Raw genomic sequence first — 26,787 nt, 5'->3', positions numbered from 1 at the left:
CCATCAGAGTCAGTGAATAAACTGCTGGGCATGTGGTCATATCAATCTGTGGTCCACTCTACAGTTCGGTTTAGCATAAGCCAAAACAAATTTGAAATGTATTTAGTGCCAGCAAACAGGCAAATGTATACAAATACCCACACACATACACACTCGCACACACACTTTCACAACCACCACCACCACGAGCAACTCCCGCAGCGCAGGCAATCACTAATCCTTCGGCCAAACAGTGTGACACACATTCAAAGCCCAGACACACGACACAGAGCCATGAATACACAGTAGTAGTAAGCTCAACACTCTATACGCTAGTCTACTCTACTCTACTTGAATAGTCTATATATACTGCTTGTCTAAACAAACTGCGCCTGCTAATGCAACCAAAATACAAACAATTTAATCAGAATAAACCTAAATGAAATTCGGACGTTGCTGTTGCCACTGCTGCTGGCTCAACAGCTCCAACTCTAGGACCAAACTCAGCTCAGCAGTGCTTCGGGCACTTCCCTAAAGGCTTTTTGCGCAGAAAAGTATGCTACACAAAACTCAAGTGCCGTCGCCGTAGTTGTCGCTGTTGCTGTCGTCGTGTCGCGCCTCGTCGCAGGCGTGTGCCGCACACATTTGCAACAGACCAACGGCGAGTAGAGAAGGGACAGAAAAACATTTAACGATTGCACGAAAAAAGCAAAAACAACAAAAAAGAAAATGACCCACCTAAGCCTATGGCAGATGCACGAAGTTTGAATACCCTTTCCCTATGAAATGTCTACACAGACATTGTTTTGAAAAATCATATTTTTATCGTATTTATCTATGATTTGTTTAAATATACAATATTAAAACGAGATTGTTTCTCTGTTGTATTAACATATGTGTTTAAATACTTTGAATGAACTGTCAAAAAACGTATAATTTCTCAAGGATTACAATTGATCTCAAATAAATGAGATGCTTAGATGTTTAAGTTTACAAGGTAAAAACTGATTTATTACATTACTCTACTTTTTTATTGGTTAAATTATTTTGAATTGTATATCCAACTAAAGCATATATTTCAAAGAGTCTTAAACTGTTTATTAAATTGAATGAGTCACTGTTATGTTCAACGTGAGATACGAGCTAAACCATTAATTATTTCTCAGTTGATTGAATACGGTAAATGGCTTAATACCATGTTTTATATACAAGTTATAAACTAGATTATTTATGTCTAACGTTTTTAATAATTTACTATGTTTTAAAACGTATTTAGTATGTATTTAAATTATTTCTCTAAATTGATGATTTATTAGGATCTAAGTTTAAATTATTATGATTTATTAGGATCAAAGATAACCATTAAATTATTATAAGGATGTATTTACATATATATTTTACAACTCAAAGCCTATAAATTAGTTGCTTCTTTTTATTTATTTCTTGAGTGTTTGATTTACTTTACTATGAATAGTTTGGCTAAATTTGTTTTAAATTATGCAATGAACATTAATTATGAATAATTTCAAATGATTCACTGATTGCTTCTCGATTGTTGTGCATTCGTACACAACTATAAGTTAGGGTATAACCTCGTTTTCCACACTGCGAGCTGAGCCTGGGCTGTGTGCGATATGAACGCCATAACTCTGTGCCATCTACTGTCGTTAATTGATCCTTGAAGCAGACTACACTTTTTTGCTGCTGAACGGCAGTTCTTTATTCTTTTTCATACCCTGTGCAAATAGCGTTTATGCAACGAGGGGTTTTGTCACTACTTTATGCAGCATATCGCATAATTATTAATAATTTGCAAAAGCAATATATTGCTGCATATAAGAATATAAGAAATCATATTGATTGAGCCATCGATTAGTAAGTTGAACGCATAATTCATATCGCCAGGGAGTGTGTGCGTGTGTGTGTCTGCTTGTGTGTGTGTGTGTGTGAGTGACAACAGCTGCAAGGTCTATGGGGAAGCGAATGTATTTTTAATGAGCAACAGCGGATATCTGTGTTTCTGGAGCTATGCAAAGAGCATTGTTGCTTGGGGATTTTGAGTAAATTCTAAAGAATTTGCCGTTAAGAAACTTGCGGCTTAAGAGTGAATGGGATTGTGGGTTGATATTTGGTTTATTGTTTTAGATAAAAAAAGATTTAAAAGCTTTATCGCGTAGTAAAATGATACGATTAGATATTGGAATATTTAGAATCTTTTATTGGTTTCATATTCATTATAATTTTAGATTATAATTAAATTGTATGTCTTTTACTGCTTACTATAGAGTTGCATATTATTAAATGTGTGGCTCTATATATTAGGTTTGTTGTTTAGCAACTATGCTGTATATCTTAAAAAATGAAGTATATAACAGTTGTTCTACAGGGTATTTCTTAGCTTTGCTTTCGCAACTCAATTGTTTCCATTCGCTTTCTATATCGGACTCGGCCGGACGATTCGTTGTCCACTTGTCCAACTGTCTATCAGTCGCTTTGTGTGTGACGCAAGCTCTGCTCGGCTGCTGCCAGCGACTCATTTTCATAAATTCATGGAAAAAAAAACACGAAGAAGCAGCAACAAAAAAAAAAAGAAATGAGAAGATGGATATAAATGACAGACGATATGAACAACTGCACAAAACGCAGGCTCAGCTAGCAATGAGTGAATGTGTTAATGCTGTGTACATATACAGCAGAGCGTGAGAGAGCAAGAGTGAGAGAGAAGGAGGGTGAGGGAAAGGGACAGCGAGAGAGAGAAAGAGAGGGAGGGAGGGTGGTAGGCAGAGGGGGAGGCGATGGTGTTGGGCGCGTTAGTTAAAACAACAACTATTATAAGGACCTCGGTCGCAGTCCAAGCCTTCTGCACTGCAAATCTCACTGCATGAAACTCTCTTGCGCCCTCTCGCTTGCACACTTGCTCTCGCTCTCTCTCACTCTCTTTCTCTCCCACTCTCTCTTGCATTCTGCAAAGTGCAGCGAGCGCAATCGTTGGCCAAAAGTGCTGCTGCAGGGGCAATGCAAATACCTATACACACACGCACGCACACACCTAGAAGCGTGCGTATGTGTGTGTGTGTGTGGAACTGTGTCAGTGTCTGCGTTGCACAAACCAACCGAGCATCCGTGATTGACTTAAACAAAAAGCGCGCACACATTTCAGTTTAGTTTGCGGCGACTGCGCCGCGAGGGAACGACGACGAACGAAACATCGTCGTCTGCCTCGAGTTGGATTTATTTGACACTTGCCAAGTGATGTGTGAAAGAGGCGCCTAACGAGCGATTTCGCGACAGACCTGCCCACATCTCTCTATACTCTACTTCTTCCCCCCCCCCTCTACAACAAAAAAGGGTTGGCTAAACAAAGCTCTGGGAATATATATACATATATATAGTGCGGTGAAACCTTCGTCAAGTAAAGTAAAGTTGACTCGAGTCTATTTCTCAAGTGACTCACTTCCATTCTTCTACGTCTTTGCTCCGCGCGCCCTCTCGCTTGACCCAATTAACGAACGGTACGCGAATGCGAATGCGGATGCGGACGCGGACGAGAAGTTGTCTCTGGAGTGTGTAGTGTGTCGTGTCAGTGTGCCAATTACCCGCGAATTTCCGCAGTAACCTCCTCTAGCGAGCGAGGCGCGCGTAGACCAAGTTTACAGCCACGTGTTTGGCGGCAAAACCCACATGGGAGCAATTGACAAAAGGGCAACCGCCACAGCTACAGCAACAACTACAACAGGAGCAGCAGCTACCGCTACCGTTGTCATTGACGACGTCGCACCCTCAACGTCAACCTCAACCTCAAGCGACGCCATGTGGCGACTTTGGGGACGCGCTGTGGCGCTGCTCATAAATTGGCAGCACAACAAAGTGCCACAGCCTCTGTTGATGCCACTGCTGCTGCTGCCGTTGCTGTCATCGTTTGTGCGTCTATAACTCAATTTAAATTCAAATGTGCGCCACTATAAAAAATGAAAGCGAACAAATTATAAAACGGCCAAAATCGACAAAAGCAAACGAAATTAGCATAGAAGTTTTTGAATGGCTGACGAGGCCGAAGAGGAGGCGACGACGACGACGACGGCGGGAGCAGCCCTCCTCTTCGATGAGGAGGAGGAGGCAGATGTGGTGGAGGTGGAGGAGATATGTTGTTGTTGCTGTGACAGCATATCCACAACGACCACAACGGCAGCAACAGCAACAACAACCACATCCACATCGATGCCACAAATGCTAAGCGTCTTTCAATGGATTGGCCTAGAGACAGCTGAACTTTTGCCACCACACATTACGCGATACTACAACAACCTCCACCAGCAGGTAAATCATTTCTTCCTTCTAAGCCCGCACACATACATCATCAACATCATCATCATCATCGTCATCATCGTCGGCCGCCCACGAATTCAACAGAATTCTATTAAGATGCGTAATCCGTCTTGGCAAAGTTATGAATAAAACGGCTTGTATATGTGTGTATATAAAACTTACAACAACTTGAACTTAGCATAATTGAATGAAAAATGCTTTTTGCCCTTTTCAGTTAAGCAAAAACTTTCAAATGCACAACTTGCGCTTCCCTCCCCCCCCTAATGAGTCCCTGAAGAGTCGCGATTCTTAGTTTTGAGTGGGAATTGAAGCGATCTGGAACGAATCTTGATAAATAAGTTGTGGGTGCGATACCCTGATCTTTCATTAAGAATACTTTTTTTCTATGCAGTCTAAGAGTTAGAAATGAAAGAGTTCAATGGAATTGCTCTTGCTTGTAAAAGCAATTTTAATTTGTGTATAAGAAAAGACAAATGGAGAATAAAGATTGAACTCGTAACAATTGTGGAATGGTCTCAATACTCGAACAATGGAGATATGCATAACTAATGCCTTTTTTTTGCTTCTTTACTATGTTCGCAATGTTCACAGTTGTTTTGAGATATTATCTTCAAGTAAAGCGCAATTTAACTAGAAAGACAACCACGTAGAAGAAAAAAAAGAAGAGAAGTCGACAAAGCTGCCCAAAGGGTTTCTTTTTTGTGTGTGTTTTTAAATCAGAAATAGAATAACGGCAAGCAGGGGAATAGTGTAAATGAAAGTGAGATAGTTGAGTGTACAAGCAAATAAGCACGCTATGATTTATGCAAAACAGTTGCTGACAATGCGGGAGTATGCGACTATAGGATACCCTATGCTAGCATTGAAATTTGTGTTGAGGTGGAGTTGAGGTTGAGTATAGAACTATTTAATAAGCGATATTCTTGTCACATCTTAATTTTATGAAATAGAATTAATCAAAAAGGTTCTACAATTATGATTGAATTGTTGTGAAATACAAAGCTGATTTAAATAAGTTTTCAACTTTGATGTTTTCGACTTTAATTTAAAACTAGAAAGCGGATTTAAATATATTTTAAACGTTGCTTTTTATAACTTTAATTTAAAAGCAAAAAATGACCAAAATTTTTACTCACAAATGCTATTGGATATAGTTTATATTTAAATATAAAATGGGTATCGCAGTTATACACATTTTTGTATATACGTAATTTTGTAACTAAGTTTTCCCAATTGCGATTGTGAAATATTTCAAATGAAAAGACAAAAGTTGGCTATTTATTTGCTTTATAAAATAAAAGCAAAGTTATAGTCATAAAAGTTGTGAGTTCTTTTTATATAAGTAATGCTTTTGTCATGCTTTCTAAATAATAAGGAAGTAACTTCCTTAATTGTGACTATAAAATATTTAGCTTTATTTAATCAATGCTAAATTTAGCTATTTATAATTTCAAATTAAAGCTCTATTGTTATAGTACTTTGCTATTCTAATACTCTATTTGATCTGTTTGCTAGTCATAAAATTTTACGAGTTATTTGTCTACATTTTAGGCCACTGAATTGTTATCCATTGTTAATATTTAGACACTAGAATTTGCTGATGTCAAAATCAATTTACAAATGGCTATCGAATTTGCATTCAATGCTTTATCTGGCAACAATCTCTGACCCTTTTTCCACCCTCCACCCCACACGGCAGCTGAACTCGTTGTAACTTTGACTTGTTTGTGATTTGTCAAAGAAACGCGCAGAAACTGCAACTATCGAAAAATTATATACGTTTCTCTGTCTCTGTCGGTGTGTGTGTGTGTGTGTGTGAATGTTTGTGTTTCCTCTCTGCGTGCGTGTGTGTATGTGTGTGTGAGTCAACATTTAAACGTGTCAACAAGCATGCAGGCTAAATGCCAAGCCCACAAACTACAGCCATACCTGTGTCGAGAATTGGCCCGGACGCAAGCAAAACGTTCTGGCCAAGCCCTCCTTTTGGCCCATTCCGTGTCCCCGGCCCACTGACACATTAAGCAAACCCCTTTTGGCCACACACACACACACACACACACACATACGTGTCTAGATTGTTGTTGTTGTTGTGTGCTGTGTGCTGGCTGCGAATAAATTCTATTGGCAGTGCGATGAAATCGACATTCGTTACCAAATTGCTCTTTGACCAAAAACGACGAACGACATCGACATCGACAGCTTTATGTTAATAGTTTATTGGCTATAGTCTATAGCTCACATCGTGGCCAACGTGGCCCATCTCCACAGTCATTACATCTGTTCAGGCCTTGACCTACACTCTGTCGCCTGATGATGACTGCCTTGAATGTGGGCAAGGGATGGGATGGGCAAGGGGAAGGGGAAGTGAGGCTGCGCCACAGCGAAACCTTGGGCGAAATGTATTCCGATTTGTTGTAGCACTTGACGGGATTGTAGCACGCCGTGCACTTTATTGTGCATTAATTAAAAGCCTGTTATGTTGCGCATTAAACGTGACAGCATTTGCTTCTATTTGCGAAGCGTGAAGAGGGGGAAGATGTGGGGAGGGGAGGGGACTGTTGTCCTTGTAAATCAATCGATTGTCTGTCTGTCTGTCTTTGAGCCTCGTTCGGTGCACAAACATTTCATAATTATTTGCCAGTGCTTCAGCACAGATTCCATAACTCACACAAGTGCTTGCCACCAAACTGCCTACAACTTGCCTCGTGTGTTGTGTCTTGTGCGTTGTGTCTTGTGCCTTTTGCCTAACTGCTGTTTGCACATTCTTCGACAACTGGGCAGCTTACCACAAGTAATTAGGTTGCGGCTTCGGCATTCTTTCCTTTTGGCCATGATTCCTTTTGCCAAGAGGCCCGCATGCGGTTGTCAAATAAGAAGTGGGCATAGTTATCTCTGTCTTTATGTCCGTTTTCCCCTCTCTTTCTCCCGTGTGTGTGTGTGTCTGTGTGTGTGTGTGTGGACACAAGTCACCTACTTTAGTTTGGACTATGGCCGTTGGCATGATTTAGCAATGCGACCGCAGCAAGTTACAGCAGCAAAAGCGGCAGCAACGACTGCGGCAGCAACTCGTTCATGGCGATAATAATGATGATGCTCATCATGATGATCACAATGATGATGATGATGACGGGGCAACGCCGGCGATGATTGGGTTAACGACTACGTGGCGCAGACATTGCGCCATAAATTACGAATATTTTTGCAAGCCCTGCTTCTGCTTCTTCTTCTACTTCTGCTTCTGCTTCTTGCTTTACTCTCCTTTTGCTAGACAAATATAGCAGCGCAGTCAGCGGCGACGTTGGCAGCGACGTCGACGCTGTGGAGAAGCCTACAAATTTTCACTGTAACGGTAAACGTGCAGTGCGCATGTGCTGTACAGCATTCTGCACAGATTCAGCAAAACAGCATCATCCCAACAACAACAACAACAATGAGCAGTTGTTGGAAAGAGACACCCACCACACACACAAAATAAAAAGAAGGCAGCTTAAAATGTGCGCAATATAGTTGTCGCATTCGCACGCATTCAATGCGCCCATAAAGTTGGCATCTGCACCGGAAATTGATTGCTAGGTGAAAAGTTGCTGTTGCTGCTGCCGTTAGCTGCTGCTGCTGCTGCTGCGGAGTTGACTGTGCTGCTGCATTCAGCTGCGAGAGCTTAGCAGCATTGTTCGACTGCTGCTGATAACTCAGAGTTTAGTCTATAATTGTGCACCTTGCTGGCTGGAACTGTGGCAGTATAACGCGAGCCCTTGCCTGGATAGGACGGGTACACAACAAAACCAGCAGCAGCAGCAGCAGCTAAAGCTAAAGCTAAAGCTATAGCAGCAGCAGCAGCATTCAGTAAAAGCAGCGCTTCAGCAACAACAACAACAACAACGACGACGACAACGATGGTTGCTGCACACACACTTTTACATCGGGCTCATCCTGGTTCGTCGCCGTTGTTGTTGTCGTCGTCCTCGCTGCTGCCATACGGCGCAAGCTAGTGCAAAATACAACAAAAAAAAGAAGAAATATATATATATATATATATATATATATATATATATACAACAAGAACGAAAAAGAAGAAATGAACGAACTGTGAAGCTAAAATGAATGTACGAAAAACAAGCGAACGAAAAACTTTTTAATTTCGAAAGCAAGTGCACAAAACTTTTTTGGGGTGCCCAGCCAAAAGAAATAGTTACCCAACTGCTGGCGTATGAAACTCTCCGTTTTAGTAGGCAGTGAAATTTTTGTGGCCACTGGCAAAAGCTAAAAAGGCAAAAGAACACAAAAGCCAAGCGAAGAACAGCAAAAAAAAAAGAACTTGGACTCAAATTGATTTTTACACGCCACATGCTAAAAAAAAAAAAGAAAATAAAATTGAAAACCAGAGGAAAAAATCAACTCAAGGCAAATCGTTGTCAAGGCACGCACACACACACACACACGCGCGCTTACGCACACACATACAACGACACACACACTCGCGGCCCAATGGCGACTTTTTCATGCCATTGAATTTAAGCTCGTCGTTGCTGCTGCTGATTTTTTGCATATTGTCAGCTTGGAGCAGAGCAAAAGGAAGAGCCCATTACCAGAAACCGGAGCCGCTGTGTGTGCGTGCGTATGTGTGTGTGTGTGTGTGTGTGTATGTGGGAGTTGCTCGTACAACGAACACGAATCTCACTCATTCGCATCGTGAACAGCGAGCTGCGAATTTGCGAGTTGTGCGAACTCTCCTCGGTCTCTCGATTCTTGGTTGTCGTTTCTCGCTTCTCGGTTCTCAGTTCTCGGTGCTCGATAGTCGGTTGTCATTGACTGGCTTCGCCTTCGTGCGAAGCAACAACCGCAGTGTCTCCAGTTTCTCTCGATTGCCAACCAACCAACCGAGCAATCGAACAGCCAGCCAAAACAGCCAAGGCAACCGCATTTCAAAATCGATTTGACCAAAATTATTATCAATGATTTGCCAAACGACAAACGAAACGCGCTGCAAATTGAATTAAATTAATCTGATTTCATGCTTCGTGTTTATCTTCTCACCCATGTGCGTTTTGTGTGTCTGTGTGTGTGTGTGCGAATGTGTGTGTGTGTGGAAATTGAATGAAACGGCGACAGCTGGCTTAATAATCTATGGTCTAATACGTTTGCAGCAAGTGCTTTGACTTTTGCTTGAAACACACAAGTGCAGAGTTAACCCTCGCCCAAAATAAAAGAAAAAAGAAACAGAATAAACAGTGAAGCAAATAAAGAAAACAATAAGAAATAAGGATTCGTATAATTTCATTATTGATTTTGACTCTCGACAACAACAAGAACAACAACAAACTGCAAATGCTTACAATAAAATTAAATAACAGCAATAACCACAATACAACAACGAGTTAGATACGCATAACACAAAAGTCAAACAACAACAACAGTAACAGTAACAACAATAACAGTAACATCAGCATCAACAATAACAACAACAGCAACAACAGCAGCAGCAAAAGCAACAACTACAACTACAACAACAACAACTTTGCAGTAAGTACGAAGAAGGCAAAGCCATCAAAGCCAGTGCTCTAGCAACCACCCCCGTTACACCTGATGACCCCAACCCCTCTCTAGTTGAACACCCTCCCCCCCCCGCTCCACCATCTCTCTACCTTTTTGCGCCCACCCACTAGTAACTACCCACTCACCACCCCCTATAGAAAATGCCTCGTCTCATCTCTCTACACACTCCACAAATTTCGTACACTTCACTGCCTTGGCTCAAGCACAGCAACTGTTCTCACTCGCTCCCTCTCTCTCTCTTGCTCTTTCTCATTCGCTCTCTCTCTGTCTCTCTCTCGCTCTCTGTCTCACCTCGCCTTGGCTCGGCTCGCTAGCCAGCCTCCGTTTCCTATGCCATTTCCGTCTACGTTTGCCTTATCAAAAAATGTGTGTGTATACACACACACACACATAAACATACACACCGATACACCGACAAAAAGAGCATTGCACCAATACACATAAAATGTTTGGTATCATTTACTTGGCCCCAACCCAACTGCAATACCCACCCACACACATACAGACATACAGACTTACACAAACATTACTTTAGACATCAGATTCAGAGTCGCTTCATCTATATAACAAACATACATACATATTACGTATACGTATTTACTAGACTTTAGCAACATTCTCTGTGTGTGTTGCTTGCTCTTGTTTTGTATGAAAATTTCTGTACATTTTGCCCATCTTTATGTTGTTCTTGTTGCTGTTGGTTTCGCTCTTCTTTATTTGCTTTTTTCTGAATATTTTATGAATTGAATTTGGTTATTTTATTCGCGTATGTTGCGCTGCAAAGTTTCTTCTTCTCTTGCTTGCCGCATATATCCTGCTGCTCCCCAGGCAGCGTGGCCCAAGCGTAGAGGCACAGGTTTTTGGTTTTCTTTTTTCTTTTCTGTGTGGGGTTGAGGGACCAGCGAAAAGCTCGGCACGTTCTCATTCAATTATGGTGCGGAAGCGACGGGGCCACATTAGCATTCTTAAAATGTGGCAACGGAAGCCAAGCCGGTGAAACAAACATTTCAGCACCTTTGTCTCGCAGTCCTTCCGCCTCCTTCCGAGTCTGCTCCCCTCGAATGCGTATCGGCATCCGAAGTAAGGATACACATTTATAAACATATTATTTAAGCATTCACAATTCGCTTTTAATTTAATTCGACATTCCCTTTCGCCAGGCCTTTGAATTTTTAACTCGAAAACTATTTAGCATAAATAGTCTCGTTAGAGCGACAGCGTAAGAGCCACAAGGGAATCGACTTCTCGAGTTTGCCCTTCATTGGCCCAGTTTAAAATTTCAGTTCGTTGCGTTATTTTGTTCTGTTGGCCATTTTGGCTGTTGTCTTCGTGTTCCTTTTCCCAAACGGTTCTCTTATTTTGTTTTTTTATTTTGGCTGGCCTCTGGACCAATTTAGATACCGCTCATCCCAAGGGTATGTTTTTTTCGTTCTTATCTTTCGAGCAAAGTTTTGTCGCATAAAATTATATTTTTGTTTGCTCGGCAATTTGCTGATGCTTCTCGTTTCGTTACGTTTCGCTTTAATTAAATTTTAAATTACATTTCACCCAAAAAAAATGTCGAAATACACATTTAATTATATTCATCGAACATCAACACAACATTCAACACAGCTGCTGTGCTAAGCCTTTACCCCAATTTTAATACAAAAATTGTAGCGTAAATAAATAGATTCCTTCTTCCAACACACACCCAACAACAACAATTTGCCCATCCAAGAAACCCTCAATAGATTTCGTTTAATTTTGGGCTTCTCAACAATTTTCTTTTGCAGAACTCGCATGCTATAAACAAAATTAACAAAAAAAAATACAAAAAGTCAACTCAAAATTTCAAACTAAATTCAAGCAGAAATTAAATAGTGAAAATTTACATAATGTAAATGTTAATAGCAAATATAAATATATAATAAACACTGCAATTAAATAATATTAACAATAATAATAGCAAAAAAACATAATAAATACAAATTGTGATGAATTAACACTAAAGTCAAGCATTTAATTCGAACAAACAAACCAAAAAAAAACCAAGTATAAAATATATAGATAAAAGAAACGAAACACTGCACAACCAAAAATATAAAAAGAAAAAAAAAAAACAAACAAACGAAGGGAAAACAAAAAGGCACAACATAATCAATTAAAGGAAACAATAATTTTTAACTAAAGAAATACGACGTCAGGACAGCGCGCATATATAAATTATTGCAACCGAACATCCCCGCATATATATACTATATAGTATATATATAGTATATACGTATATATTCACATGTACTTGTATTTGTGCGTGTGCAGTGATAGCAACAGAATTTAAATGCGAAAGCAGCAGCAGCAGCAACAGCAACGGGAAAATGCAGACTGGCTTCAATTGTTGTTGTAATCTTAAGGCGTATCCATAGACAGGAAACACACCCACACACACACACACACACACATACATACATATATACACACTCCAATAGTTGTTGTTAGTTAAATTGTTGTTAGACAAGGCTGTGATTTAAAGCTACAGAGAGGAGACAGGAGATGCCACAAAAGCAACAGAAACAAACACAACAACTAAACCAACTCGAACTACAACAAAAAGTGGCAACAACAAGAACAACAAGAGCAAGAGCAACACAACAAGATTAAGAGCAGCAGCATATCAGGAGGCTACCCACGGAACAGCAAACAACATTTATTCACGCCAATCCTCGCCACCGCCACCGCATCGCTTACAATGCTCTGGTAGCCAAGACAGTTTTACCGTGGATCACTACTGTGGCGGCGGCGGAGGCGGTGATACACAGGCTGCAGCAGCAGCAACCGGAGGCGGAGCTGGAGGAGCATCTGGAACTGGAGCTGGATTGTCAAGCAGTCAATGGTCTGGAGCGGGCGTGACACCAGGATCGGGCGGCGTCGTCGGCATGTGCCAGCATCATGGGCTAACATCACAATCGTTGATGTCCGGTGGCTGTGTTGGCTCCCACATGTCTCTCTTGGGCGGCAGCGGCAGTGGCGGCGGCGGTGGCGGCGGCAGCAGTGGCAGCAGCGGCATGAGCGGCAGCGGTGTCGGCAGCAGCGGCCAAGGCATACCGATCAATCAATGCTCGGCTGCTGATGTTGCCATGCTAACCGGTGGACATTGTCGCAGCATGAGCGGCCTCAGTTCACTCAGCATGTCAGCGCCGCCCTGCCCCCCGCCACCGGCGCTCTTCAATCCCTGTAGCTCAGCGCTGTCCCTGCAGCAGGCGGCCTCGTCGCGCTGGGGACCGCGCACCTCCTGCCCCGTGCATAGTCCATTTCGTGTGCGTGTGCCCAACGGTTCCATATGCTCCGGACATCAGGTGAGACCCAAAAGTAAACACACAGGAAAACCAACAACAACCGACTGACCGCAACTGAAAAACATAAAACTGAAAACGTGGGGGGACCGCTTTAATTAATATTGTATATACTTTTCGTATGTGTGTGTCTCTTTCTAAAATCCGTTAACTAATTGCATTGACTTAAAAAAAACAAAAAGCAGAAACAGCTTGCCACAAAATGTTTTGCGCCTTTGAGTTTAATTTCGTATTTGAATTTGCTTTAGTTAGAGCTAAATGCATATTGTACATACTATAAATATATAACTATATACATATGTAAATGTATACGCCATGTGTATCGCATGTGTTTATTCAACTACTTAACTAACATTTACGCATTCTCTTCTATTCTCTCTTCCTCTATGCCAATCTCCCTCACTCTATGGATCACTTGGCCACGTTTGCAGGTAAGCAAAAACCGACCGGAAACCAAGTGCCCAACACATTTTGGCATCAGGCAAAAATGTGTCAACGACATGTAAGATTATTTCAAAAGTGACAAACACACACACACATGGAGACACCCGCACACTCATTCCATTACACGTGTGTGTCCTTTTTGGTGCTGGGAGGGTTGCTTGATGGGTTAGCAAACAATGGAGCTCAAAACTTATCTTCTATTTTCTGTGTTTGTTTTTTGATTTAATTCGAAAATCACAAAAATTTAAACGGAAATCCTTTTGGAAATCAATAACTGTGCAGCAGGTTTTATGATCCATGCAGCTTATCAGCATTTTCTTTTCACAAAACCAATTGTACTCCGCCGCTCGAGAGAGTGAGAGAACTAAACATAAGTGACTTTTCGTTTTCGACTTGCAGCTGTAATATGAAACACACGCCACGTCGCGTAAATTTAGTGACTCGCATAGTTGTGCAAATTATAAGGAGCTCGATTCACATGATTGCCCAAGCGGGGCGCCCTCTTCGATGGCGATGGTGATGATGATGATGATGATGTTGGTTCCGAGTTTGGGTTTTGGGTCAGGAAAACCGTATCCCAAATCAGATTCAGGCACGGGTTTTGCTTGACTGCGCCTGAAAGTAGGCAGCACAAAGCGTAGAGCACAAAATAAACAGTCGATGGATGGGATGGAAGGGGAAAAACTGTAACAGAAACTAAAATAAAATACGAGTAGCATTAGCTCTACGGCATTGAGGTTTATCAGAAGTGTGGTTCCCACTCTCTCTCTCTTTCTCTCTCACTCTTGCTCTATCGTTCGTTCTCTCTCTCTTTGTGTGCTCTGTGACAATTGCCGTTTAGCGCTGTTTCTACTTTTGCCCTGGCGTCAAATTGAATGTCACTAATGCAATTAGTTCACACAAAATAATTCTCTTCCACTCGATTATAGCGCCTAATATGCCTGATGTCATTTGTATACAGTATACACATTTATACTATACATACATATATATGTATGTATAATGAACAATTTCCAAATGCACACACACAATACAGAGACGCCGCCGCTGCCGAATGCCGCAGCAAAGGGCAACGAGGGCGTCATATGCAAAGTAGGCAGCGCAACAAACCATTACGCCTTTCAATTTTTACGCCAGTCGGGGCCGAATTTACATAAATATTACACAAGACTGGAGGAGGTTTTTGCAAGTGGCAAGAGCAGGCCAGCTGCCCCGTAATGTTCGGGGCCCCTAGACTCTGGGGCAGCATTGCAAAATAGGCTCGTTATGGCGTCTTGACAGCAGCAGTCGGGGAGTTAATTTGAAGGCGCTCTTGGCTTGGCCTTCTTCTTTTTTTTTTTTAGCCAGATCATCCTGCCTGAATATGTCAGCGAACTAGCAAAAGGTGTGGTCGCTCTGCCCTCCCCCCAAAAAAACAGAATTTGGCTTTAAAGCTAACGATGTCAGCTTTTTTATGGCACATTCAAAGCAGAAGATTGCCCAAGTTTTAATGCCACGTTGATGTGATCAATTCACAAGTAATGAAATTGCTGCACGTTGACGATGCTTACGATACAATTCACACAGTGTTTTTGTTATCGAAAATTAGAAATTCATTTACTTAAAAGGTAAAATCAAAACATGTTTATAAATGTGTATTAAAAATATAAGAAATTCCAGTATCTTATTCACAATCTAAATGCAATTTAAGTCACACACTCGCCTTTGTTATCTTAATATTGGAATTTTCGTTATTTTTGTGTATATTTCTGTTATGATTGAAACAACTACGAGTAAAAATATTATTCTATCTCTGGCATAAAATACGAGAATTCTGTTTTAATTTAAAGACAGAATATTAAGAGTGAAATGGCGTTGGTAAAATGTTTTGCCGAGCATTTACAACAAGTTTTTAAGTCCAAGCTTGGACTGACTTTCAGGTAGTTTGTTCTTTGCCAACTTTTTAATGGGTGCTTTGCAAATTATAATCAGTCCCTAAGCCTCTTTTAAATGCACTTGGCCCAATGCAATATTCCTTTTGAGCGCCAACGAAAAGTAAAAAAAAAAAACTGTCATCCTTTTTAACTAGCTCGAAAAGTTTTTTGGAGAAACTTCTAGCTAATGCTTTGCAGTATGTGTGTGTGTGTGTATGTGAGTGTGTTAAGCTGGTGTGGCGTGTTTTGGGATGCTTCATTATTGGCTTGACATGGCCTCAAAAGAAAAGCAAACTGCCTAAATGACAAACGGAGCGAATGACAGACTGGCTGCTTGCCTTGACACTCTTCATTTGTGAATGCGTTAATTGCGCAAGCAAGGCAAAAGACACAAGCATAAGCACTTGCCTTCTTCACTAGCCCATCTTCTACTCTCTATGTACATAACACATACAACATGTAGATGTGTGTACACACACTTTCCCTGACTAGTACAACACACACACACACACTCTGCACGTTGCTGCTGCTGCTGCTGTTGATGATGATGAACAAGCACAATGGCATGAACAAGCAGTTAGAGGCAGTTCTAACAACATCTAACAACAATGGCGATTACAACGCCAAGTGTGTACATTATTTTGCAATTTAGCAGAGCACACGAACACACACACACACACACATATACAAACTTGCAGCGTGTGGAGAGTGAGAAAAAACACACATAGAATTGCTTACACATTCACACATGCTTTTCAAGGCAAGCAAACAAGCACAAAACAACAACAAAAACAACTGCCAACCACTGACAAAAAAATGAAAACGAAGAAGAGAAGAGAGAAGAGAAAAAAAAACAAAGTCAAGAAATAATTAGTTTACTTGTTACAAAACTGAGTTATGGTCCTTTGTGCCGATGCGTTGTTTCTCCAGTTGAAATTGAATGAATGCGAAACACACACGAACACACTTGCTACTTCTGTATATCTTTACATACACACACACACTTTGATACGTACATATATCAAATGCAACAAAGCCGCACACACAATGCGCCAAAAGTGTTGAGTGTGTGATATAATAATAATATATATATAATATATAAAAGAAAATCTGAAAATGTTGCTAGCATTAAAGCAATGTGCAAAAAAGTGTTGCCTACCCAACAGGCGCCGCATGAAAATGGTGACTTAAGTAGGTGAAAGTGTCTGTGCCACTGTGTGTGTGTGTGTAAGGGAGATAGAAGGGTAGCCGAGTGCGTGGTATGTGTTTTTGTGGTCTTGCCTTTCCTTTATTCTATGTGCACACACACACGTTGTATCTATGCCCCTCGCCTTGTCTATTGAGCAACAGGAAGCAGTTGACGCACCGCAGATAGATGGCTCTGATAAGTGCATAATGCACACATATACAAACACACACACGGACACGCACACAACGGAAATTTGTGGCTGCTGTATGTGTGTGTGTGTGTGAGAGTGCGGTTTGTTTGCCAGAAATAATAAGCTGATTTGCAAGCAACCACAACAACCACCGCCACAGACAGCACAGCACAGCGCAGCGCAGCAACCAGGCACAAATTCTGCCTTTTTGCCATTGTTTGCAAAATTTTTAGTTTTTTTTTTGCTCCTTTTTTGACGGTTTGGGTCCATGTCGAGCATCAAAATTGAATGATTTGCGCCTGACAGCTCGTTGAGGGAAGGGAACGAGGGCAGAGCTTGGGTTGTCAGACGGGAAACGGGACAAGATAGATGAGGCTGTGCCACACGGTATTCGGGTATTCGGTATATTTGGTATTTGGTGTACGGAATTCAGTAGTCGCTATTCGGTGAACAGGATACAACAGATGACAACGACAACGGCACGGCGCCGAGGCATTGTTCAACTGATAAGGCAAACTCAACATATTACCAGTGTCAATCAATATGTGTATGTGTGTGTGTGCGTCTGTGTGTATGCAGGTGGCAGCAACGATGAACGACGTCGACGTCGACGCGATGGATGATGCATGAGATACCCAGAGGCAATGTTATGACACTGAAATGAGCACTAACTAAGTCGTTGTTAGTGTGCGTCGCTCTGAAAAGGATACGGCCTGGGCATTAGGATAGCAACGACGCTCAATTACCGTGACATAGTCGTACGGTGAATGTTGTGTATGGAGTCCAATGTTAACTGTAAGACTGTGTCTCGGTGGTTGTCAGCCAAGCAACAAACCACCATCAAGTAAGCAAAAAAAAAAAAAAACGGAAGTGATATCGTTCAACTTGTTTAACAACAATAAGTTTTCACCCACCCATCGAAAACTGAGTGGAAAACTTTATTCGTAAGAGTTTTTGATATTTTTCGTGTATATTTCATTTTGTATTTTGCGCTTGCTCTTGTTTTTGTTTTTGTTGTTTGTATGTTTTTCTTTGCCTTGCCAGCTTATCAGACGTCAGAAGCAGACATGACAGCAGCAGTAAAAGCAACAGCTACAACCAACAGCGACAGCAGCAGCAGCAGCAGAAGGACTGAGCACAAACTGACAGCTTGACAGGCGCCTGCTCAGGCGCAAAACAACCTGGAAGAATATTTCATTCCACAAATTAATCATGCATATGATGCGTGCTCATTAGTCCATGTGGGAGGTGCGCTTAAACCATGCATGTCAGTCCGTCTGCCCAGACTGTCTGTCTGACTGTCTCTCCATCCGTCTGTCTGTCTGACTGTGTGTCTGTCTGTTTGTATGCTGGCTGTGGTTTTGACAAATCTTGCGCCTGGTTGCGTTTTTAAGCCTCTCCTCGGTCGCTGCAAGAACGCTGATAAGGCGCCAAGTGTCAAAACTATGAGAACATGAGAGAAGAAAAGCTGCTATTGGGATGGAGGGGGGGAACACAGCGGAAAGCCAGTCGAAACGTAAACGTGAATGTGAGGCCCAGGCCATAAGATTAACTGACACGATGCCTGTTTGGCTGGCTGCCTGCCTGCCTGGCTACGTTCGTTGCCAGCACGTTGTACTAATTAAAATTCGGCATTAATCCAGATGATTCAGCTGTCAACGTCTACCCAGGCGGCAGTAGTTGTCCCTAATGGAGCTTGATGTCTGCTGCAGAGCCTGCTACACATCCGTCTCTTCTGTCTCCTCCTCCTCCTACTCTTCTTACTGCTGATGGCACTCTCTGTGGCCAGTCCCAGCTCGCAGCGCAGTTCTCACAGTGCCATTACGTACGTGTGTAATTGAAGTGTGGCCTGGCATATTAAAGAGCTGCGATATTGCAGCACGGCTGTCTTTGCTCATGTTACTGTTGTCGTTGTTGTTGTTGTCACTATGTTGCTGCTCCTGCTGCCGCTGCTGCTGTGTAATTATTAAAACCAACAAATAAGGTTCATGTGGTCGGTGTGGGCTTTGTGGGTTGCTCTGCTCGTTCGTTTATTCATTCGCTGGCTCACTGGCTGGGCTGGGCTGGCTTAGCGCAAAACTGATAAAAGGGCTCGCCGCTCGGTTGTCCGTTGTTTGGTTGACAGGCAGGCCATAACTGCCAACAATCTTGGCCATGCAGCGAGCAGCGCTGAACATTTAGCTGTTTACTGGCTAGAAAATCGATGCTATTAATATTGCAATTTGCTAAGTGAATTAGTTGCATTATTTATTTATCAGCAAACATGCCAGCAAGCAGATGAACACAGAGAAATTTTAATTTTAATTTACGCAAAACGTATACGTAATTTTTGTGTAGGAGTATACGCAACTTTTGCATTGTTTAGAAACCGCTTTGTCGCATTAATTGATTGGAATTGTGGAAGGAATTAGTGACAGAGTTATGTAACAGCAACACACATGTCTGAATTTTACGTGAAAATAGTTAAATTATGAAGCGTCATCTATATTAAGTATACGTAATGTTTGATTGACCATACGCAGTTTGTGCATTGCTTGATTGCAATTTGTGGATTAATTATCGGAATTATTAATGTCTGAAATTAAATTTACATACTGTTAAATTTGTAACAAAAAGTCCTCTACAAAGTTTTTGGTTTACTTTACGTATAAGTAATGTTTAGTTAGGTATAAGCAAATTCTACAATTGCTGCACTCATTGATTGCAAATGGTGAATAAATTAGTGAAATATTTACATATCAGGAATATCAGGAAGTATTAATTGTAACTTGTTAATTTTGTGGAGAATCATCTTAAAATTTAATGTTGTTGTTCATGTTTGGCTAAGTATACTCAAATTTCCCCAAGTGCTGTAATTATTTTACTGCAAATGATGAATTTTACCTTGCAAACTATTAAATTTACAAAATTGAAAATTTGTTCGCATCAAGTATACGCAATGTTTTGTGCATTGCTTGCGGCTAAGCCAACTTCACTTATCTCTGGCATTACCACATTTTCTTTTGCTGGCTGTCTGCACTCTATTGTTGTGGCAGAAAGTGTTGAAAATGTTGGCTATTTTTGGACAAATTGTTTGGTCTGCCCTGACTTGTGAGCAAACAAATTGGCCAACACTGTTTGGCAGTGTCTTAAGGCTTGTTTTGCATTTTGTTGCTGCCTCAGCAGAGTAAACACACACACAGGCACACACATAGAGAGAGAGAGAGTGGCAAACAAAGAGTGAAAATATGGAAGGCGTGCTGAAAGCACAGGATCAGACGACGGGCAAAGGCTAAACTAACATCTGCATATTTTGAGCTGGGGCAACAACACAGATTGAGAGATGAGAGGTGTGGGGGAGGGAAAGCGAGGGGCGTCAGCTGTTGGCCGAGTGTGTGTTGGCAAAACTTTAACAAGCACTTAAGTATTAATCATGGAAATCAAAGTCAGCTGCGGGCCAGCCACACGTACCAACAGTACATGTTTGTATTGGCTTTGCGTGTGTGCCAATATGTGTGTGTGTGTAAGGGTGTGTGTGTGTGTGTATTCGTGTGGTTACTGTGTGGCATCATTTGCTTGGCCAGAAACTTTGCTGCTGACGTCGAGGTTGGCTATCAATGTCACAGGCTCGGGACATTGAATCGAGATTGCGAAGCGGGTGCAGAGAGAGAGAGAGGGAGAGAGCGAGAGTCAGCGAAATGGAGAAAATGGAATGAGGAAATGGAAATAAAAGAGGAAGTGGAAGAGGTAGAGGGAGAGGGAGAGCTTGCGACGACTAATGAGGCATTAAACTTAACTGCTCAACTTTTCGCCTGTCAAGCGTTTATTAAATTTACCGTTTTATTGGCCCAACAACTTGGTGTTAACTATGGCCTGTCGCTTGGTCAATGGGCGTGTTTGCATGTCGGAGGCGGAGGCGTGCTTTAACTGAAATCAGATTACGTTGTTTACCGCTTACTTCCGGCGACTGCACAGCTAACCGAGTAGCAACCAACCAACTGGCAGCAGCAACAGCAACGCCAACGAAACAGTCAACGGCAAACTGCCATTTAGCTCGCCTCCCTTTGCGAATGTTTGTCGAGCCTGCCTGCTGCCATATTTAAATAGTTGCCAAGTTCAGCAAATTTTATTCCAAGTACATAATTTCGTTTTCGGAAATTGTATTAGCCATTTATTTAGTCGAATTTGTGCTGCGGTGGGTGGGCAAAATGCTGGGCGGGTTCACTTCTTCGAGTTGCTGAAAGTTTTTGATAATTGGATAGAGAAGTTTGACAAGCAGACGAGCCGAGCCGAGTAGAGTCGAGAGTCGGTTGTTTCTGTTGCTATGGGAAATCTATGATAAATTGAATAACGAATATTCACAGCATTTCTATGCACAATAAAAAATAGAGTTGACTGTCGATTTTCACACCTCAATCTATTATGCAATAGCAATTGTTGTTCTGCAAATTATGCAGCGAAAATATGCCATGAGCTTAACGATAAGTGCTGTGTGGGTGATTCGTTTTTTATTGTAATTAACTCGTGGTCATTTGGTAATCCGATTTGTTTTACATTACTGCTTTTTATTTAACATATACACGATATTTCATAATGGCGTCAAAAGCCGTGCAAATGCCAAATCGATAAATTGCTGTGTTTACTGCAAATCAAGTTTTATCCTGACCAGGATTACTTTTAACATACCAATCGACAGTCCAAGGGATACTGAATTGACAGGCGGCTTGAATCGAGTTGATGTGTGGTCGATTTTTAGTCTTTCTACATAAATTATCTTTACTTTATTAGACCCTTTTCACACATGGCACATTGAAGTGTTTTAAGCGCAATCTTGACACATGCTTTCGAGAAAGTGTTAAGCTGACAGATGAATTTAATTATTGTTGTGCTCTGTCCCAAGAGCAATAACCTCATAAAACTGAGTAATACAATACATTCGAAGATATTCAAATATATTTCAATTTTAATTTAAAGCAATTCACAGCTTCATATATTCGATTTGTCTAAGATTTCACAAACGAATGAGATCTGCTTACAAATCCAATTTCGGATCTGACAGAAGGAAATATATTGCTGTATAATGTACTTCAAGTTCTGGATTATCGATTAGTCAGACATCCAGTTAGCTCAACCAGTCCGCAAATACAATCAAAGCGATGTGTAAAGCGATTGCAGTAAAATTTGCTGTTGACCACATGCCAAATAAATACACATTTTGATTTACTTTTTTGTGGGTTGCTAACAAATCGCACACACACACAGAGAGTATTTTAAAAGCATTATGAAATATTTATGCACACAGCATTGCGGATATTTAGTCGAAGTGTGCACAAAGTGACTGCGATTGTGAATGTGAATGTGAATTTGGTTGTGACAGTGACAGTGAATGAAATCAGCTTAGCTTAGGCCCTCCAAAAAAAAAAGAAAGGAAAAACTTTGAGACACAGAAAGAGAGAGAGAGAGAGAGAGCGACATGAAAAAGCCAATTTACTTTTAAGCTGCGCCTAAACGAGAGCAACAGCAAAAAAGAAGTGCTGCCTGCCTCGTCCCCCATGCCCCTTTGTGTGCCTCTGTCCATTTGCCTGGCTGTCAGCAAATACGAGAGCAACAACTAGTGACAGACCAACTAAAAGGCAACTACGTTCGCTTTTGTAATGCTTTGAGGCGGCGTCAGTGGCGTCTGTGGCGGAAATGAAACGTGCAACGCAACGTTCACTGTGCAAGCGAGATGGCAAGTGCCGTTGCTGCTGATACTACGTGCCACACACACACGCTCGTCGCAGTGTGTGTGTTTGTGGCATTGAGTAATCATCAACGTTGAAAATTGCGTTTTTTATGGAGACTCAACCAACAAAAGCTGCTGACATGGCCTAGCTATACTTAGCATATGTATGTATCTGAAAGCAGAGATCTGTGTGTGTATGTATGTGTGTGAGAGGAGTGTACAATGTGTGTGTGTGTTTAGGTGTGCGGCGTGCGTGCGACATCGGCCACAAGTGACACAGCATGGGCACGCAGTAAAATCCTTTTTTATGGCATTAACCATCGTAGCAAGCATCTACTATGCGTAGGAGTTGCGTACGTTTGTGTGTGTGTGTGAGAGAGAGTGTGCGGTGTGTGTGTGCGTGTGTGCGTGTGTATTACGCATTCTGCTCTGTATGCGGTGTCCTGACTGCCTCTGCCTGTCTTGCGGTTTGTCGAGGCGCCGCACAAATTAATTTCGCAGCATATTCAAAGTGTTATTAAACATAATTTATTAAAAACGAAATTGTATAAAGCCAAGCCAAGCCAAGTTGTTTGTTGTTGTTGATGCTGTTGTGACTGTTGTTGCTGGTTGCCCTTTCTCATAGCTAAAGCCAAGCGTCGACGACTTTAACGCCGACGCCGACGACTCTCGACTCTGAAGCTGCTGCTGCTGCTGCACTTGAGAGGTCGTAATAAATTTTTGTGATTTTTTGCTGGTTGCCGAAACGAGAGAGAGAGGGTAAGGGAGGAGGGATCGAAAGAGCGGTTCTGGGTTACGAGGTTCATGTGCGTGCCGTCGACGTCGCCATCGCCATTGCCGTTAACGGCATTTCCAGAATGGGCGGTTTGCTACGTTCCCCTCTCTCTCACTCTTCAGTCTTTGAACTGTGCTTTTTTTTTGTGCCTTTTGGGCTGTGCAACAAATGTTGCCAGTTAATGTTGTAAACAAGTTGTATGGGCGGGGGAAATGTGCTTTAGGCTTGAACCCTGTGTCTTTGTGGGAGGCACCTCCTCAATGTCTGTCATAGTGTGTGTGTGTGTGTGTGTTGGGTTACGAGTATGATATATGAGGCAGGCATAGCAAATCGGAAATTTAATTTCCACAGAAAGTGGCTTTGGAACGGCTTTTAGCCTTATAATAACTGGCAGCTTAATTGCCGGCCATAATTTAGAGTGCGGTAGATGCTGCGCCCCCACCATTAGGCCCGAGCCATAAAGCCTAACTAACCAACCTTCCATCTTTCTTTCTTTCTTGTTTCATCTTTCTTCTCTTGTTTGCATTTATGTATTGTATGTGTTTTTGTGTTTGTGTGTGCCCTTTGACAGGCGCTGCTGCACACACACGATGTCGTTGCTCGGGATGTCTATGGCGAGGAAGCTCTGCGCGTCACACCGCCGCCAATGGTGCCCTATCTCAATGGTGATGAGCTGGACAACGTCGAGGGCGGTGAGCTGCAGCATGTGACACGTGTGCGTCTCGTGCAGTTCCAGAAAAACACCGACGAGCCGATGGTACGTTCTCGAACTTGTCAATTACTAAGTTAACTCTCCATAACTATAAATTGTTTTTTCTCTCTTCAGGGCATCACGCTTAAAATGACCGAAGACGGACGCTGCATTGTGGCGCGTATCATGCACGGCGGCATGATACACAGACAAGCCACGTTGCACGTGGGCGACGAGATACGGGAAATCAATGGGCAACCGGTGCAGCATCAGTCTGTCGGTCAATTGCAACGAATGCTGGTAAGTTTACCTCTCTCTCGATATGCTTCGCTTGGTATTTTTCAATTTCGTATTTCATTATTTTCCATTGCAGCGCGAGGCACGCGGTTCCGTTACCTTTAAAATAGTTCCTTCATACCGCAGCGCACCGCCACCCTGTGAGGTAAGCTTCTGAATTCTGAAATTCCCCGGGTGTATTGCATATTACTTCCGCCTAGTCTTATTTAAGTTTCTCTCCCCACCCTTCTGCATTTCTCCATTATGGCAAACGCTAGAATTTTCAATGCGATTCATTCTGCATGTTGTATACGTGAACACTGATAGCGTACATCAATTATTGCTGTATTGAAGTTTGCATCAACTGCCAACAACATTTTTCGTTTAGCAACTTTGTAGATTAAGCAAAGAAGCTATTAAGTTTGTGATTTTTTTCGCTTTATGCTGCTTTAGTTGAAGCTACTTACAACTTATTTTCTATTGATTCAAATTCAATAGATACAAAAAGAAAAATTGAACTTTAAATATGTGTTGCTTTGTAACAATTAAGTTTAATTATTCAGATGCTAAATTGGCAACTTATTTTCTATTCAATTATTCAATGAAAAAGAGGAAAGAAAACAAAACTCAAAAAATATGTATTCATCTAGAAAAATACTTTAATGAAATAATTCAATGCAGCATAAATTGATAAGCAATCGAATTTAAAACGCAGAAGCTAAATAGGCAATTTATTTTCTTTTTATTAACTATACAATTAAAAAGAAGAGAGAAAACTAGCTTTCAAAAAATATATATAAAAATATTGTTTTCATTTTGTATTAAGAGGCAGCTTATTTTTTATTCATTAAATATGCAATTGAAGGAAAGAGAGAAAAAAATATTTAAAAATATGTAAAAAAAAGTTTATATTTTTTATTAGTTAGGCACTTCAATACAGCATAAATTGATAGGCAACTAATTGAGTTCATTCCAATAAATTGATAGCCAATTGTGTTCATTCCTACGAAATGTATTTATTTATTCAAGCGAACAATGAAATTTGAAATACTTCTGAGAGAATTCGTAATTGGTAATCAGGTTGTAACTTGAGTAAATAAAAGATGTATTCATAAAGCACACTAACCATGCGAGTGAATGGTTGGTTCATTGTTTAACCGACTGTAGCTCAAAATGCATTATTATGTAATTATGTTGTTGCTCATTAACATTAACATGTCTTCAAACTCACCTCAATCCTCCTTTCCTCCTTTCCAAAAATGCATACATGCCACATGCAGCTTTTCAGGATAAGACCCGCTCCAGTGCTTGTAAGTATCACATTCTCAACTAAACCACACACACTCTCACACACACATGTATCATAATTTGACATAACACACACACAGTTGCAGCCATTATTTAATGGTATACAGACTCACACACACATACGTGTCTGCATATCCATTTTCATTTCGGCTTCGCTCATTAGAATTCATTAAATTGCCAAGAATTTGTTTAATTAATATATGCGCCTGGCTGGCCAACAATGCGAGAGCGAGTAATCAAAATGGGTTTTGGTTGTTCCAGCCAGGCAAATGAAAATGTTTAAACAAAAAAAAATGCTGCTACTGTTGCTGCCACAAAGTGGGCGTGGCCATTGAAACGAAGCAAAGGCAGCAATCGCATTAGGCGCGCAGCGCAAATGCAATGTCAGCAACTAAAAGGTTTTTTCGATAACGTTTTGCTTCTTTGCGTCTTCTATTTTTTGGTTTCTCTTGTTCAGATTTTTGTTCGTGCACAATTCGATTATAATCCACTGGATGATGAGCTTATACCCTGCGCCCAGGCAGGCATTGCATTCCAAGTCGGCGACATTCTGCAGGTAGGAAGAACATTAGCGAACTAAAACTCTCTCTCTTCGACGACAACAACAACAATGTCAACTAATGACTGTGGTCTGTGTCTTCCTGCTCATTTGGGTCATTAGATCATTAGCAAGGACGATCATCACTGGTGGCAGGCGAGAATTGATACGGTGGGCGGTTCGGCGGGTCTGATACCATCACCGGAACTGCAAGAGTGGCGCATTGCCTGTCAGACTGTTGACAAGACCAAGCAGGAGCAAGGTAAGTTGATTGCGAACTGAACTTGATCACTTGGTAAATTCTCCACATACTAAAATACATAAAAAAGAAAAAGAAATGATGAACATGTAAACAACTAAACTACTACTTATGTGTGCTATTTATATGTGTAATTGGATGCAAAAACTATAATCGTATGCTTTATATAATTCTATTATATTGGAAAGTGTGTGATGAATTCGTAGTTAAAACAAGAACACACACACATCATACACATAACACAACACTAATCTACATACGTCATGAGCGAGCAGCTCCTTCTTGTAACTCTCACTTTGTCTGCCCGTTG

At 41.3% G+C, this 26,787-nt stretch overlaps 1 protein-coding gene across 10 annotated transcripts in view; it reads left to right on the top strand.

Moving 5' to 3' along the window:
* LOC117576321 (peripheral plasma membrane protein CASK) overlaps positions 1 to 26,787 on the top strand; it is a 35,029-nt gene that overhangs the window by 5,614 nt on the left and 2,628 nt on the right. For 3 of the 10 annotated variants that reach the window (XM_052008000.1, XM_052007999.1, XM_052008002.1), the window contains exons 9-14: positions 23,977 to 24,162; positions 24,232 to 24,396; positions 24,470 to 24,538; positions 25,653 to 25,682; positions 26,138 to 26,236; positions 26,342 to 26,480. In XM_052008000.1, the coding sequence (XP_051863960.1) occupies positions 23,977 to 24,162; positions 24,232 to 24,396; positions 24,470 to 24,538; positions 25,653 to 25,682; positions 26,138 to 26,236; positions 26,342 to 26,480 (688 nt within the window). Of the gene's footprint in view, positions 1 to 3,935; positions 4,297 to 11,633; positions 13,194 to 23,976; positions 24,163 to 24,231; positions 24,397 to 24,469; positions 24,539 to 25,652; positions 25,683 to 26,137; positions 26,237 to 26,341; positions 26,481 to 26,787 lie in introns of those variants that run through there. The other 7 variants (XM_052008001.1, XM_052008003.1, XM_052008006.1 and 4 more) reach the window with 6 other exon arrangements.

Source organism: Drosophila albomicans, chromosome 2R (assembly GCF_009650485.2).
Source record: "Drosophila albomicans strain 15112-1751.03 chromosome 2R, ASM965048v2, whole genome shotgun sequence".
Taxonomy (NCBI): Eukaryota; Metazoa; Arthropoda; class Insecta; order Diptera; family Drosophilidae; genus Drosophila; species Drosophila albomicans.
The sequence above is the reverse complement of the archived record's forward strand: the minus strand, read 5'-3'. Positions and strand labels throughout refer to the sequence as shown.